A 16623-nucleotide genomic window follows, 5' to 3' on the forward strand; every position below is an offset into this window, starting at 1 on the left:
CTACCGAGTTCCAAACTGCCTCTGGAAGCAAAGTCAGCACAAGAACAGGCAGAGCAGCCGCACATAAGCCTAAAATCACCATGCGCAATGACAAGCCTCGGCTGGAGTGGTGTAAAGCTCGCTGCCATTGGACTCTGGAGCAGTGGAAACACGTTCTCTGAAGTGATGAATCAGGCTTCACCATCTGGCAGTCCAATGGACGAATCTGGGTTTGGCTGTTGCCAGGAGAACACTACCTGCCCCAATGCATAGTGCCAACTGTAAGGTTTGGTGGAGGAGGAATAATGGTCTGGGGCTGTTTTTTATGGTTAGGGCTAGGCCCCTTAGTTCCAGTGAATGGAAATCTTAACGCTACAGCATACAATTACATTCTAGACGATACTGTGCTTCCAACTTTGTGGTTTGGGGAAGGCCCTTTCCTGTTTCAGCATGACAATGCCCCCGTGCACAAAGCGAGGTCCATACAGAAATGGTTTGTCAAGATTGGTGTGGAAGAACTTGACTGGCCTGCACAGAGCCCTGAACTCAACCCCATCGGACACCTTTGGGATGAATTGGAATGCCGACTGCGACCCAGGCCTAATCGTCCAACATCAGTGCCCGACCTCACTAATGCTCTTGTGGCTGAATGGAAGCAAGTCCCGGCAGCAATGTTCCAACATCTAGTGGAAAGCCTTCCCAGAAGAGTGAAGGCTGATATAGCAGCAAAGGGGGGACCAACTCCATATTAATGCCCATGATTTTGGAATGAGATGTTCGACGAGCAGGTGTCCACATACTTTTGGTAATGTACTGTATATCTATCCATGATTCACGTTTTGCATATGCGCCCGTTGTTCTTGCCAAATTGGTTGGCATTACTGTGTCACTGTGAGCACACTATCATTGAAATGTGCAACTGTCAGGCATAATTAACCGGTCAGGACAATATAATGTGTCCCCTGGCCCTAACGTGCATTGCAGCAGTTACATCCATTGTGGGAGTTTATAAATCAATTGGTCTCAGATTACCTGAGATCCAGTCAAAGGGCTGTCATACTAGGATTCTAATTGCTTCATACAATGGGAAAAACACCACAACATGAACAATTCATAATTCATGCTTTGTATGACACACTCCCAAATTAGACAATCAAAAAAAGACTAGGCTATCTTTAATTGAATGATTTCAAGATTAATCTTTGATTCCAATTATGCAGGAAATATGGTAGCTGTCACAACTCCGGGATGCCAGAATTCCTTTCTCCCCAAAAATGTCAATCAAATCCATAGCAGTTATTTCAAATGGAAGATAATTGGCTGTTGAAGAGCTTTATCACACAGAATATGATTTATCACCTTGCCTACTATGTGAGTTTATGTTACAATAAGTTTCAATGGTCTATTTGGTTTGGTCAAAATTAACCACTCAGCAAGTGGCTGAAGAGCATCCTAGACAAATCAGCACTCTTGGTGTCCTTTCTCCAATACACGTGTAAATATTGGACTATAAATTGTGCCTTCCTGTATTATACCTATGTATGTATTCTTATCTTTTATTATTTCTTATTGTTGTTGCATTGTCGAGAAGGAACGTGCTAGTAAGCATTTAGTTGGACGATGTATACCGTGCGTATCCCACACATACGACTAATCAAACGTGAAACCTTTCTCAGAACTGCAGTTAGAAGATTTGAAGGGGTGGGGTGAGGTCAGGTTATCCCCAAAAGCAAGCTTCACTCCCATAGCCTAATCCCTGCTTGTAGTTCAAGGGTCCTTTGTGAATATTTGATTAATTATATGTTATATGTTCTCTAGGAATGTAACAATATAAGGAAGAAAATAAATCAAAGGGATAAGGGCTTTTATCTGAAACTCAGTTGTTTTTCAACCCGCCATCATCAGAGTGAGTTCAAGGCAGGTCACAAATTTCAACCCATTGAAATATTTTGAATATCTAATCCATTATCATGAGATTTTCTATGTGAAATTCAATGTCATGTTACAAGGTTATAATTTTTTGTTATCTGTTATGATGGAAAACATTGAAAATAAAACCCCTATTTTATTCAGAAATAACAAAAGGGTTATTTGAGGCTTTGTTCTGAAAATCTTCATTGGGGATATGAAAAATATAATATAAAAATATTATAGTGTCAAATATTGTAGATTTAAAAAATCCCCTGATCTGTTTTTTGTTTTTAAACACTCAAGCCTAGGTCCAAAGCTATATTATAAAGTCAAAATCATTTTTCACCATTTGGTTAAATACATATATAAACAAATAGTTTTTTCAGTAAACTGGACAAAATTGTTATTTTGTGAGAGAATTTGTGTGATACCATAGTGTTTTTCAGAGGCGCATTTGTACAAATCAATACCATTGTCAATGCATTAGGTTAATACATGAATCAGTCATCCTATTGCAGTTAGCCTTCTATTCGTAATGCTATATCATCAAGCATAGGAAAAATATGGGAAATTCAAAATCACAAACTATCTCGATGTCATTTTCTTCAACATCACAATAAACAGAAAGAATTATCACTGAATAGCCTCTACGACAGAATACATCGATTTAATAAATTCTGGCCAATGATTTGAAGTTCAACAGTGTCATCAAAGTGCTGTTCACACCAGGTTATCATCCACCCACTAGACCTGAGACATAGTACTATCAGGATTGACACGAATGGGCCGTGCACTTTTTCTCAAGTCTTGTAACTGCTTAGCAGGTTTCCCCACTCCTTCCTCAAACCTCTTCTCCACCACAGGGAGTACAGTATCGTGCAGGAAGGCTGCATTTTGAAGAATGAAGGCTTTCTTCTCTGCCTCCTGTTCACACCGTAGGTTGTAATCAATGTGCTGCACAGCCACAAGGATGATCTCCCTCAGGCTCTCCAGCAGCACCATGTGCAGCTCTGGGAAGTAGAGCTTCAGCCCCTCCTCCAGAAAAGCCATCATCTGTTTGGTGAAGGCCACGATGGTGTAGCTGAGGTTGACCCAGCAGTCGTCTCCTGTATACTGATTGAAGCTGCTCATACCACAGCTGCGCATTTCCTCCTTCAGCTTGGTCAGAGCCTCCAGAGTCATCAGGTTCATCTTCCTCCACATCTCCTCAGAGTTGCGGTGCTTGGTGGCCTCAATAATGATCTCCTTGTAGCTCTGCAGGGCTGCCTTGATGTCTTTGACCAGGAGGGACTGCAGCGTGAAGGTGAGGTCCAGGCCGATCTCACTGAGCTGCTTGCAGTGCTCCTTGGCCACCTTGACACACTCAGCGGCAGTGGAGAGGCTCTCCTTGCTGTCAAACACCTGCCCACTGAAGGCATCCACAAATGTCTTCATGGATGACCGGGACCAGACCACAAATGCAGAGTAGCAGCCTGTGTTACCGGCAAAGTCAAACTCAAATTATTTGGCAGTCTCCAGCAGGCTTGTGAAGAAGATGTTGCAAAGCTTGTGTATGTAGAGCAGAGTAGCCCCCTCAACGCGCAGCTGGCGGATGGTGGTCTGCACAGCAGCGGCTCGGTTCTTAAGGAAGAGCTCACAGGCTTTGGTGGGCTGCCCCAGCCGGATTAACTGAGACATGGCCCGACAGCTCGCTTTGGGTCCCCTGCGGAGGGAACGGTCAGGAGAGAGCTCAAACACCAGCACCTCTGTCAGCTGTCGGACACGCTCATCCACCTTCACCCGGAGGTATTTCACCCTCAGATTGACAGGCTTGTCCTTCAGGTACTCATTCAGCTTGTCGGGGAGGTCTACGGCACCTTCAAAGTCCCGCTGGGCAATGCACATGTCCAGGTCCTCGGAAAGCTCCTGGATCAACTCCAAGCTCAGATCCACAGTCTCCTCTGAGTCAAAAGGGTTGGTCAAAACCGAGGCGTCTGGACAGGTGAGTTGGGAACCTCTACCTCTTCCTTCTTGTGTTCTTCTTTTGTCACTTTGTTTTTCTTGGTCTCATTAAGGATCTCCAGCCACTCCTTTTTAATCTTGCTGTTCTCTGCCTGAAATATGCAGCTTTCGGGGAACATCAGGATTTTGAACATGTCCTTCATTGAGGGGTGGTCCTTCACGTTGACAATGGCAAAGCTCTCCAGATCATACAGTGCATTGTATTTGTACTTCACTGTACCACAGCGATTCGCTAACCAGGTGGCAATGAGAAGGCAGTCATTCATCAGTAAGGCATGCACTTTTCGAAGTTGTGCCATGTTGTCCACATCATATTCAACCAGGTCGCCATTGTACACTAAATATCTGCCTGGGGTGTCCATAATGTTTTTGCACCCCTCCACTTTCTCAAGCAGTGTAGTCAGTGTTCTCTGTTTCACTTCCTCTGTGTCTTTAGGGAATGCTGCCAGCATCTCCTTTGCAGTTTCATCCTTATCTGTTGAGAGCAAAGACTGGGTAATGCTCTCCATGATACTTTTCTGCTCTGTCAAAATATGACTCAGTTGGTACATCTCACTCTCCAAGTATGAAATCTCTTTGGCAGTTTCGATGAACTGTCTGTAATTCTTGTAGACATTTTTCTTCAGGTTTTGAGCCGTTTCATCTGCCAGGGTCTGTATTTTTTGACGATGTTCCTGCAAATCTCTGTCGCCATCAGATTGTTGTGAGAGACGCTGGACATAATTCTGCGGGTCGAAATTAGCTGATTCTAACTGCTTGCGCAGTCTGTTCGCCTGATCTGCCATCTCCCAAGTTACTGGGTGTCTTCTTCTGATTAATATACATAAATATGTTGGGGGTTTTTTAGCTGCTGCGCTAACAGGAACTAGGTTAACACCCAAAACACAGATAGAACAACATCTTTGCCCAAAACGTCACGAGATGTAAATTAGGTGGCCAGTAGAACGTCAATGGGTAAAAAAAAAGAATGTCAAATAAAATAAATAAAAATTAATTGTGATAGTCATATTGAGAGATCAAAATTACAGTCAACATTTGTATTTTATAGATTTTATTTCATTTCAGTGTAATTATACAAAATCCCGAGTAACTGTTAAGTTTGACGACATTTATTCGCGAGTGCTACTGTGGCGGAATAACGTATCCCAGAATTCCCAACAGCACCATAGAATGAAGGAAATCAGACGTAAACTAGGAAGGCACGTAAACAGGAAGTATTTTGAAAAGGAGATACTTTTTTCTGTAGTATTGCCCATTAACTACCTAAACAATTACCGAAATGAATCTACATTTAACTTAAGCTGGATATTGAGGTACGCTTACGTAGATATATATGACAATCATATTTATTAGACCGCGATGACAGTCAACTGATGGTTGCTAAAGTTAGAGCTATCCAGCGCCAAATCATATATGAATTGGGTTTTGGTGCGTTCATTAGCCAACTGGCTAGCTATTTAGCTAGGAACGTTACATCACAAGCTAGCTAATTTAGCTATTCAATATCCATCTAACTTGAATGATCTGTTCATTCATCAGTAGTTGAACATGGATGAAGATTTCCTGCTTGCCATTCAGCTGCAAGAGCAGTTTAATTCCGAGGCATCCACATATACAACAAATAATGACAACAGCAGTGGCCAAACCAACAAAAAACGGAAAGTTGAGTCTAGCAGCGATGTCATCCCCTATTCACCTCCATCTATTGCCCCCGAGAAACCGATGTCAATCGTGGATGAGTCGTGGGAGACGCTTGACCCAAGCCCAGATGTGAGGGCAATGTTCCTGGAGTTCAATGACACGTTCTTCTGGAGAAAGCTCAGTGGTGTGGAAGTCAAATGGAGCCCCCGAATGACACTGTAAGTCATTGTTGTATCAATCATCAGATATGATTCACATGTTTATGATTGGAGCTCATACATTACAAAAATGTTGCCCATTCACTGTCCATGTATAACTCGACCTGTGATTGTTCTCTTGTGGTTAGAGTATTCCCTTATTTATATTATTCAATGCCTGTCTCCTCATAAAATCTTCAATTGTAGGTGCGCAGGTGTGTGTTCTTATGAAGGACGAGGTGGACTGTGTTCTATTCGACTCAGTGAGCCTTTACTGAAACTCAGACCCCGTCGGGATCTTGTACAGGTACTTTGACTAACCAACCTGAACCTTCTCAGATTGAGGGTAATTGTATAAGATTTAACACATGCAAAGTGGCTGTGGTGGCATTTCTTCAGTATAGCATAACATGAAAAATACTCTGTTAATTATTCCAGACACTTCTGCATGAGATGATCCATGCACTGCTCTTCGTGACTCAAAACAACAGAGATCGTGATGGGCATGGACCTGAGTTCTGCAAGCACATGGACAGAATCAACCAAGCTACTGGGACTAAAATCACAGTAGGTTCTTCTGTGTCCGGTCAATGTCAACTGTCAAATTGTACTTTGTGTTGATATGCATCTGACTTCTGAATCAACTGTGTTCCACCAGGTCTATCACACTTTCCATGATGAAGTGGATCTCTACCGTCAGCACTGGTGGCGCTGTGATGGGCCCTGTCAGACTCGCAAGCCCTACTTTGGATACGTGAAGAGGGCAATGAACCGTGCCCCCTCAGCCCAAGACACATGGTGGGGGGACCACCTGCGCTCCTGTGGGGGCAACTATACCAAGGTCAAGGAGCCGGAGGGTTATGGAAAGAAAGGCAAGAAGACTGACAACAGCCAAGGCAAGACAGACACCAGCAAAGACAAGAAGCCTACAGACAAGCCCACAAGCAACAGCAAGCCTTCCAGTACAGCTACTGCAGGTAATACATGTCTCTTTCTCATCTGATGAATGCTGAGAGCAGTAAAATCATTTATAATTAAAAATATGGCTTAGTGAATGTGTCTTGGTGAATCTATATTTTATTTTCAATGTTTTTCTCAGGCTCTGGTTTACAGGACATAAGGAATATCATCCCATTCAGTGGCAAAGGCTTTCTGCTTGGAGGGAGTTCACAGCCATCGTCATTTCAACTCAAGAAACCTCTTGTCAACAGTCCCACAACAACCCTCACTACTCCTGCGTCTCCCAGGCTTGTGCTGTCACCTCCAGCTCAGGCGACGGCAAAAGGAATCAACTCGCCTGGACGGCCAGGTCTGAGCCGCCCACAGAAGAAGGGGACTACAAGCACCACAACCTCCATAGCAGGGGGAGCACACGGTCCATTCAGAGGACCGAAACCCACTGTTAAAAAATCTGTCAGCAACACCAAGGCATTTGTCAACATCAGTGGCTCACCTGTTAGGATTTACAAATCCAACACCACTGTGACCAAGCCACATAGTGACTCCTCAGACGCTTTAAAGACCAAAACAGAGCAAAGGTCTGTCCAAGACCTCTTTAATACCAGTGGCTGGAAGTCTGGACGTGCAGCTAGTTCTAGTACCTCCACTGTCTCAAATCCACCAGCTGAGACCAAAAGTGCATCTTCATCTGTGGGTAGTTTGAAGTTTGGACAACCAGCCAAAGCTGCCAGTTCCTCAGACATCAGACAACTGCACAGCCATTACTCTGGTGTTCCGGCCGCATCAAATCCTGTTGTGTCCACCGAGCCTCACCCCTCCAAATATTTTAAAGGCCCTAAAAAGCCTAGTGGCGTCAACATTCCAGGTTCTAGGAAGAGGCCTTGGGAAGACCGCACCTCTGCTCACATCTTTGACTTCTTTCAGCAAACAATTGGTGAGTCATCAACGTCCAGGGGTACAAGGGAGGACATTGCCAGGCCGACTACCCCAGCAGCCCATCCTGCAGTTCAGAACAACACTGACAGCTCTGCAAGCCTTACTGTGAACGTCAGCTGCCCTGTATGCCAAGCCAAGGTGCAAGAGTCAAAAATCAATGCACATTTAGATTCCTGTCTCTCGTGAGAAAACTGAAATGTGAGGAGAAAGCCCAGCAGCTGTTTTATATTGCACAACCTCTAACAAGTCTAAGCATAGGTGATGTTTATAGAGTTTGTTTCCTTCAATTCAAAGTCGGTTTTGCTAATAAGTTGAAATGTCATTTGTATCTCATGTAGTACTGCTGTAATTAGAAATGCAGTTTTCCAGTTTGCATCTCCTACATCATGTAAAACCCTCTGGAAAAACCCTGTTGGTTTTAGTCTTAAAGAAGAACATCTGGACTGCACCAGGTGACTTTGCTTTTCTTTTGAAGTTGTTAAGTTTATGATATTTTGCAGAGAGACTTGTGCCTTAGTAGATCCATGTAAATATTTCCTGAAACTTTGATCAATTACCATGTTTTTAAGAAAACTCTCCAAATGTTTTAGCACTGGAAAGGTCCTCGCTCAGGAAGAATTGATTTAATTGGTGCCACTTTGACTTGATGGGTCAAGGCAATGTTGCCATTACATAGGCAATTTGCTGCAGTCTTGAATTTGGAAAGTGTCTGCCTGGTATGCTGATCAGGCAGTATTGAATTTCACACGTGCTTGCAATTCACTTCTCTAGGCCTTAGAATTCGTCACATTCAACAGGGTCAAGTATTTTACAAGGGCATGTGTTGACTCATGTCATCAACAATAGTTTAATGCCTTGTTCAATGGAAAGCACTAATGTGAATTTCACTAAAGCCTCTGTAAATTATCAGTAGTAGTAGTGTGTAGCCAACCAGTAACAAGGCTGTTATTGAAGCTATTTCGTGTTTTAGTTGTCTTGTTTTTTTCTTTACATTAGTAATATCATCATTGAAATAGTATTAATGTATTTGCAGATTATTTTATGCATGTGTGCTACTGATAAATGTTAAGTGGAATGTTGAATTTGTTTTGTTTCTGCCGAAATAAGACCAACGTTCATGTTTTAATAGGAATGTTTATGAAGGGCTTCATTTATTTGGAAATAAAATGTTCTTACATACCCTTTATGTGTATTTTGACTGAATATTACTTTTCATAGTCCTCCTTCCTCAAAGTCAGACTACAATGGCAGACTAATAGAAATCAATAAGATGGTCTCAAATACCATTTAATCATATAACTACACTAATTCATTTGACTGAAAAATCACATTCTCAGACACATATACTTCAATACCCTTACATGCTTAGATGCTTTTGAATAGATTTCCTGCCTCTCCAAGGGCATAGAGCATTGTTGAGAATGGTCTTTTGATTCGCATTCAAAAAGTACAGGAAGGTTTTATGGGGATATACAGTGAGGGAAAAAAGTATTTGATCCCCTGCTGATTTTGTACGTTTGCCCACTGACAAAGAAATGATCAGTCTATAATTTTAATGGTAGGTTTATTTGAACAGTGAGAGACAGAATAACAACAAAGAAATCCAGAAAAACGCATGTCAAAAATGTTATAAATTGATTTGCATTTTAATGAGGGAAATAAGTATTTGACCCCCTCTCAATCAGAAAGATTTCTGGCTCCCTGGTGTCTTTTATACAGGTAACGAGCTGCGATTAGGAGCACACTCTTAAAGGGAGTGCTCCTAATCTCAGCTTGTTACCTGTATAAAAGACACCTGTCCACAGAAACAATCAATCAATCAGATTCCAAACTCTCCACCATGGCCAAGACCAAAGAGCTCTCCAAGGATGTCAGGGACAAGATTGTAGACCTACACAAGGCTGGAATGGGCTACAAGACCATCGCCAAGCAGCTTGGTGAGAAGGTGACAACAGTTGGTGCGATTATTTGCAAATGGAAGAAACACAAATTAACTGTCAATCTCCCTCGGCCTGGGGCTCCATGCAAGATCTCACCTCGTGGAGTTGCAATGATCATGAGAACCGTGAGGAATCAGCCCAGAACTACACGGGAGGATCTTGTCAATGATCTCAAGGCAGCTGGGACCATAGTCACCAAGAAAACAATTGGTAACACACTACGCCGTGAAGGACTGAAATCCTGCAGTGCCCGCAAGGTCCCCCTGCTCAAGAAAGCACATATACAGGCCCGTCTGACGTTTGCCAATGAACATCTGAATGATTCAGAGGAGAACTAGGTGAAAGTGTTGTGGTCAGATGAGACCAAAATCGAGCTCTTTGGCATCAACTCAACTCGCCGTGTTTGGAGGAGGAGGAATGCTGCCTATGACCCCAAGAACACCATCCCCACCGTCAAACATGGAGGTGGAAACATTATGCTTTGGGGGTGTTTTTCTGCTAAGGGGACAGGACAACTTCACCGCATCAAAGGGATGATGGATGGCGCCATGTACTGTCAAATCTTGGGTGAGAACCTCCTTCCCTCAGCCAGGGCATTGAAAATGGGTCGTGGATGGGTATTCCTGCATGACAATGACCCAAAACACACGGCCAAGGCAACAAAGGAGTGGCTCAAGAAGAAGCACATTAAGGTCTTGGAGTGGCCTAGCCAGTCTCCAGACCTTAATCCCATAGAAAATCTGTGGAGGGAGCTGAAGGTTCGAGTTGCCAAACGTCAGCCTCGAAACCTTAATGACTTGGAGAAGATCTGCAAAGAGGAGTGGAACAAAATCCCTCCTGAGATGTGTGCAAACCTGGTGGCCAACTACAAGAAACGTCTGTGATTGCCAAAAAGGGTTTTGCCACCAAGTACTAAGTCATGTTTTGCAGAGGGGTCAAATACTTATTTCCCTCATTAAAATGCAAATCAATTTATAACATTTTTGACATGCTGTTGTTATTCTGTCTCTCACTGTTCAAATAAACCTACCATTAAAATGATAGACTGATCATGTCTTTGTCAGTGGGCAAACGTACAAAATCAGCAGGGTATCAAATACTTTTTTCCCTCACTGTATCTAGACCGGGCCAAGAGAGCAATGACAGTTTCCGAAAAGAAAACCTGCTTGTGCAATATAATACCAATGGGGTTATTTGTGTCTGTGGTCTTAACATGTACCAAGGAATGTTTTTCCCTGAGTGGTTTCTGGTTTATCCTGGAATAAAATCAAGGCATATGTTATTTAGGGAAGGAAAATGCAGAGACAGTGGGGTTAGCTATGTCATGGCAGAGGGGCAGAGAGGGAGGGCAGTAGAGTTCAAGGCACAACAATGAGGCAGGCAGCTGTATCTCACAACATCTGCTCCTCCTGACCTGCAAGATTCTGAGGACATCCCAGAAGATTAGCACAGTGAAAAATAGCATACAATGCATTTTAGGGAGAAGATAAGCAAATGAGAAGATTTGCTTGTCTTGAGAAGATAAGTTAAGAAGATGAGTTGCACCTGTTATCTCTAGCCTGTATTTAAAGAACATGTCCACAGCTTGAGTGCGCTGCAGTCAAAAGGCACCAACACTTAGGAAGGCCTAATGGGTAGTCACTCACTAACTGTCCTTGTCTTGACTGTGCAGTGCATCATCAAAGTACATTTAAACTCATATTGATGCACTGCCAATTCATAGAGTATAAAATAATGTTTTTTAATTAAGGGAATAAATCGATTATTTAGTTTTTCATGTTTAAAATTACACCATTTGTTGAGACCTTGCTTCTTCAATGACATCTGCCCTTGTATAGGCCACATGTGCCTCTGTTGGGTGGGCTTTGTCTCTTTGTTAAGGGGCTGTTAATGAAACAGGACCATGGTTGGAAAACCCACCATCTGTCCATAGTGACACCTTTGTTCTGCAGACACATGTCATGATGACCTTACCCTGAGTAATGCCTTTTGAACTATTCTCAGCGGTATTCATGTAGCATATGTCATGTTTGTTTCTTTGCGAAGTGTGCAACATTATATCAATGCACTTAAATCCCACAAGAGACTTTCAAGAAAATTAGCTTGATAACTTTCATTTGATAAAATATTAAATGATGTCTATTTGGTGGTTCCTCATCATCATTGGTTGCGTTTACACAGGCAGTCCAAGTCTGACATTTTTCCACAAGTTGGCCTTTTGACCAATCACATCAGATCTTTTCACAGCAGCTCTTTTTCAGAGCCTGTCTGATTGGTCAAAATACCAATTAGTGAAAATTGTGCCTGTGTGAATGCAGCCAATTGTCTTATAAATAAATCAAATCCCCACACTGTAGAGCTGTGACTCACTTCAGCAATAAATCGCATGAATTAGGTAGGAGCGTCTCTAACCCCCCCCCCCCAAAAAAAAAAAAATACTGGTAAAGGTTATAAATATTCAACCCCCATTTCCTGTCCGTCACCGTGGGTGACGCCCAATCAGCCTGGAACTGTGTTAAAGGGACAGGAAGTGCGAGTCAGCCAGAGCTATAAAGGAGATTACGGCTGTTGGCGTTAACGAATGATTTGCATGGTGCTCGTCGGAGAGGCGAATTTCTTTCCCGAATGTGGTTATTTATAAACACTAAAACTTCTTCCCACTAAAAATATTGAATTTAACTTAAAAAGGTATAACGATGAACGGCAAATCGGCGAATGGCACAGCGGGCGGAACACTGGCCTGCATTGAGGGGCTACCCCCACTGCCGAAGAGCTTAAGCGGCTTGCTCAATTCAAGCGGCGGGTCTTGGAGAGAGATGGAAAGGATGTATGCAAAGAAAACCATGATCCAAGACGACCTTAGCCGTGGGCGAAACAATTCCGACAATCTGCTTGCGAATAAACCGGCCAACCTTGATGCGGCTTTAGCACTCCTCCGAAAAGAAATGGTAAGTGGAGGGGATGTGATTTATAATTGCAAACAGGATCGTGATGGGGTTGTTTTTCTTCTCGTTTTACAAGGCAGAATGGTGAAATCATATGAGAGCAGCAGCTGTTCTGACAATCACGAAATTACTCCAAAATGACTTAATTAATTCATGGTCTAATTAGTACACTAGCTCTTATAGTCAGCTAAAACATGTAAACAGAAATTTGACACTGGCAGTTGCCAATTTCTGTGATAAGATTTGCAACACTGTAGCCAATACTCAACGGTGACATGACAACAATGAAACATTGATACATTGTTATTACTTGTAGGATTTGGTGCCAGTTTGGTTTTCTTTGCTAGCCTACAGTCTATACTAAATTGATTTGTGTGAACAGATGTTTCCGTATGAGTAGCTATTTGAAGGTTTACAAATCAAACTTTCTTTCAGCCTCACTGTAGGCCTATTCTCTAATGGGATTAATATTTATTGATTTGAATGGAGAGAAGCAAATATTTATAGCTAAAGGCATGAAGTAGCCCTTGATCATGACTGTTCCATTACACAACTTTAAACTAGCTTCTGTAGGGGGGAGTCGCGACCCTCGGTCTGAACATTAACTGGCATCACTTGCGGTACGGTTTTGGAAACATAAGGACCTTCTCATTTATAATATGAAGGAGATATTATACGCAAGACTTAAAAAAATAAAAAATGGATACAGAACTTTATAGGGTTAGGGTTCCCACACGACAATATTTCCATGTTACAGCACTTGTTTACGGAAAACATATGGAAGACCGATTGAACCACCTGTACTAATTAGCTATCTGCGTCTAATTCGTTATCTGCGGAAGACAGACGCCACAAACAAGTCACTGAAAAATACTTTCGGCTGCAACTGTTTAAAACCGGTTACGTGTACAGTAAGTGTGTATTTTGCATTTGTGAAATTATTTTTGATATATTATGACAGTAGGGGGATTTATGTTTCTAGAACCATACCACAATTGGGAACCGATTCACGTTTAGATGGAGAATTTGGCTGTTTTCACTTCCAGCACCAATTCGCCTTTTAAACAGAACATTTAGATTCGTAGACGACTGCTTCTTCTCTACCCAACGACTACGGAGTAATGTCAGGTTCCTTTAGTCCAATATTGGGCTAGGCATGAAGCACCATCTGCTCATTTTTGTCTTCTCTCAAATTTAGACCTAGGTATAGTACAAAACACCCTTTTGTGAAAACTTGAAATAATTCTGGTTTAATTTTGTTTTTTCCAGGTGGGGTTGCGTCAGCAGGATATGTCTTTGCTGTGTCAGCTCTGGTCCCTCCATGAGTCAATCCAGGAGTACAAGGGCAGTTGCCATGACCTCAGTGCCGCGCACGGGATAGAGAATGGCTACTTCGATGAAGATGATGAATACTACCAGGAGACCAGCACAACACCAACTGACCAACCGGAGGGAAGTGAGGCTACATCTCCCAAAAACGGGACTAGCAAGGACTCCTGGCTAGGAGACTCTTTCCACATCACCATCTGAGAGACCCAAGAGCTGAGCTGTTTGGCTCCAAAGCTTGACTCCACACGTTTGAGGCAATATGCTTTATTTTTTTTTATAAAGAGCTGTGCCATGCATTTTGTTTTGCTGGCTTATAGTAATTTTTCAGCAGACATTTTCATACAAATATATAAACCAAGGTTCATTATTTATTATAAATTATAATATGGTCATTTTTGTTCTCCTATTACTATGAACATTTTGAGTATTTTTTAAAATGATTGGTTGTGAGTACTTCCAAGCTCTGTCATCACAATGTTTACAGGGTTGAAATCCCAGAGACTGGGAAGTCTTGATAAACAAAAGGGATGCGAGTCCTGTCCCTGCAATCAGTGATGGAGGAAATCAACTTTTAGATGGCATGTAGTGGCAACTTTGACTGTTACTGGTTTGTGTGGTGTAGACTGGAGAAAAGTATAGAAATGTGAAAAAAAGTATTAAAATGCTGGAAAAGCTTACTTCTGGAATGGTTTTAGACCGGGCGAAGTAGGCATGTGCTTCTCCGAAGCCCTATGGTATGCTTCATTTCATATTGTGCTGTGGCTCTCCATACCTTTTCAGTTAACAGTTCTTCAATGAAACTGGATTGTCGAATTAAGTACAGATATCACCATCGTAACCATTGTTTGCATTTAACAAATCAATACAGGGTACTCATTATGAATTTATAATATGTTGACCCCACTACGACATGCATTTAGTACATGTTTGGCAATTCTGTCCATTACAGTCTTCCATAGCCAACTGACACCTATCTCAAGTCTGCACTCAACATTTAGCTGCATAGACTGCTCATCAAAATAATACAGGCTAGAAAGTGCATTCTTGAAGTGAAATTCTGCGTGTGAATCCTGACTTTTTTTGTGTAAATTGGTCCACAATTCATGTGTTTGTGGTACGCAAACCAAAGAGTATAATTGACGCACATTTGCTGAATTGTAATGAGTTTTAGGAATGATACTGTGCAATGTTCTTCTAGATGCGCCTAGACAGTTTTTTTTCTTTTTCTTATGTTACACTATATCAAGAATGTTTTGTAATACAGGAGGTTGATCTGTTTAGATGTATGTTTTCTTGACTATGATTAATGCCATTTGACAATATACACACCAGAGGATGACTGGAGGCCAGGTACAGCATGCTTTCAAAATGGGGAGTTAAAGAAAATGTCCTCGGTAACTTTATGCCTCAATGTGTTATCATGTACTGAATTTTCTACCTCCAGCTTCAACGTAAATGTATATGTTGCTGCCACCAGCCCCATGTTGAAATTCAGTATTACAGGATAGCAGTCTTATTTTTCTGCATCACACTAAACAGGAATCTCCACACTTAGTGCCTTTGGGTGTCCAACCTTGGCTATTGCTGTTATCTGTCCCTTCAACTCACAGCACTTTTCTCAATCTGGTCATTTCTTATGGCGCATACAGTGCGCATTATACTGTAACTCCAGCACAGTTACTTGTTCAATTCCCACCTTTTAAAGGAAACCTCTGAGGTTTCTTCACCAGCGTCAATAATCCAGAGTAATACAGATGTGAAATGTACACAACTGCATCCCGATGAGTTCCTTTTTCATGTGGCGATATCCAGATGCACAATGTCTTGATTTCATTCAATCGGAAAGCTGTTTTCTTACCACAGTCATTTCGAGTTGTTGGTGCTGAATCAGAATCTACGGAGACCTAAAGGAGCCAATATAGACCTCAAGCCAAGGAAATTAAACATCAATCTTAGCAAACATTTATGTTCAAAGTGTAAAGAACATTGACATGTTTTACGTTTAGATTTGCTTCTTTACCCAATGATTTCAGTCCATATTTTTAGCGAAAAAGGCCAAGATGAGTGAATCTGTTATCAAAGGCCCAGTCCCAGTGAAAGTCATATGAATTTCACCTGTGGAAGATTGTTTTGATGTATATTTGATTGTTCCTTCCGATAGAACTCAAAGACAATATTTAAAGGGTTTGTTTTGTTTCAATCCATTCATCATATTTGTTATTTTTCAGTGAATGACCATACTACTGTTTTTGGAAGATTGTTTTTATGCTCTCTTATGTGATAGTTATACTTATGGATTTAATAAAATGACTTTACTCAGATTTGTCTTATTCCAGCATGAAACTGTCATTCACAGGCAACTGAACACAACTGTCTCTACTTCGTAGCTCTAAAATTAGCTTTGGCTTTACAGGTCAGCACTCACCACTTGATAGTGTATTGATCAAATGCCACCTTTGGCACCAACAGAACAGTGCATCATTGCACTTCTTTAGAGTTACTTTTTGGATAGTTTATAAAAGCTTTATAGCTACCATAGAGACATTCTTCTTTGACTATCTATGTTCGGAGAATTGTTCACTAGTTCAACACTATTTCTGTTTGACATAGTTTTAAAAAAGATTGTCTTGTTCAAAATAAGCACCAATTCATATGATGTGTGATATGTAACTAGACATCTACTGTATGAGTACTGCTGAAGATAAGTGTTTCTATCTCATACTGAAAACTGAGAAGCAAAGCTTCTGGAATTTCCTGCTCAGATACAGTAGCGAGCAATTGCAC

The 16623-nt window shown here is 41.7% G+C and overlaps 3 protein-coding genes across 4 annotated transcripts; 2 read left to right on the forward strand and 1 right to left on the reverse strand.

Annotated features, from left to right (window-relative positions):
* Positions 1-1221: 1221 nt before the first annotated feature.
* Positions 1222-4790, reverse strand: LOC121566684 (exocyst complex component 8-like). Its single transcript, XM_045210080.1, is given in 2 exon segments — positions 1222-3869; positions 3872-4790. Coding segments are annotated over 2 exon segments (2040 nt in total). The 5' UTR covers positions 4677-4790; the 3' UTR covers positions 1222-2634.
* A 270-nt stretch (positions 4791-5060) lies between these two features.
* LOC121548929 (DNA-dependent metalloprotease SPRTN) lies at positions 5061-8801 on the forward strand. Of its 2 annotated transcripts, XM_041860603.2 has the most exons (6): positions 5061-5204; positions 5431-5750; positions 5937-6036; positions 6168-6296; positions 6388-6706; positions 6829-8801. In XM_041860603.2, the coding sequence occupies exons 2-6, from the start codon at positions 5440-5442 to the stop codon at positions 7809-7811; spliced, it is 1842 nt and encodes a 613-aa protein (XP_041716537.2). In that variant the 5' UTR covers positions 5061-5204; positions 5431-5439; the 3' UTR covers positions 7812-8801. The 2 variants fall into 2 exon arrangements, with proteins under 2 accessions (XP_041716537.2, XP_045066016.1); XM_045210081.1 differs by having other exon boundaries at positions 5061-5750.
* Positions 8802-12091: 3290 nt separating this feature from the next.
* Positions 12092-16160, forward strand: LOC121548735 (protein FAM89A-like). The gene is made up of 2 exons (XM_041860281.2): positions 12092-12513; positions 13780-16160. Exons 1-2 carry the CDS (start codon positions 12262-12264, stop codon positions 14038-14040), a joined length of 513 nt encoding a protein of 170 aa, XP_041716215.2. The 5' UTR covers positions 12092-12261; the 3' UTR covers positions 14041-16160.
* The last annotated feature ends 463 nt before the right edge of the window (positions 16161-16623 follow it).

This window comes from Coregonus clupeaformis, chromosome 33, assembly GCF_020615455.1.
Source record: "Coregonus clupeaformis isolate EN_2021a chromosome 33, ASM2061545v1, whole genome shotgun sequence".
Lineage (NCBI taxonomy): Eukaryota > Metazoa > Chordata > Actinopteri > Salmoniformes > Salmonidae > Coregonus > Coregonus clupeaformis.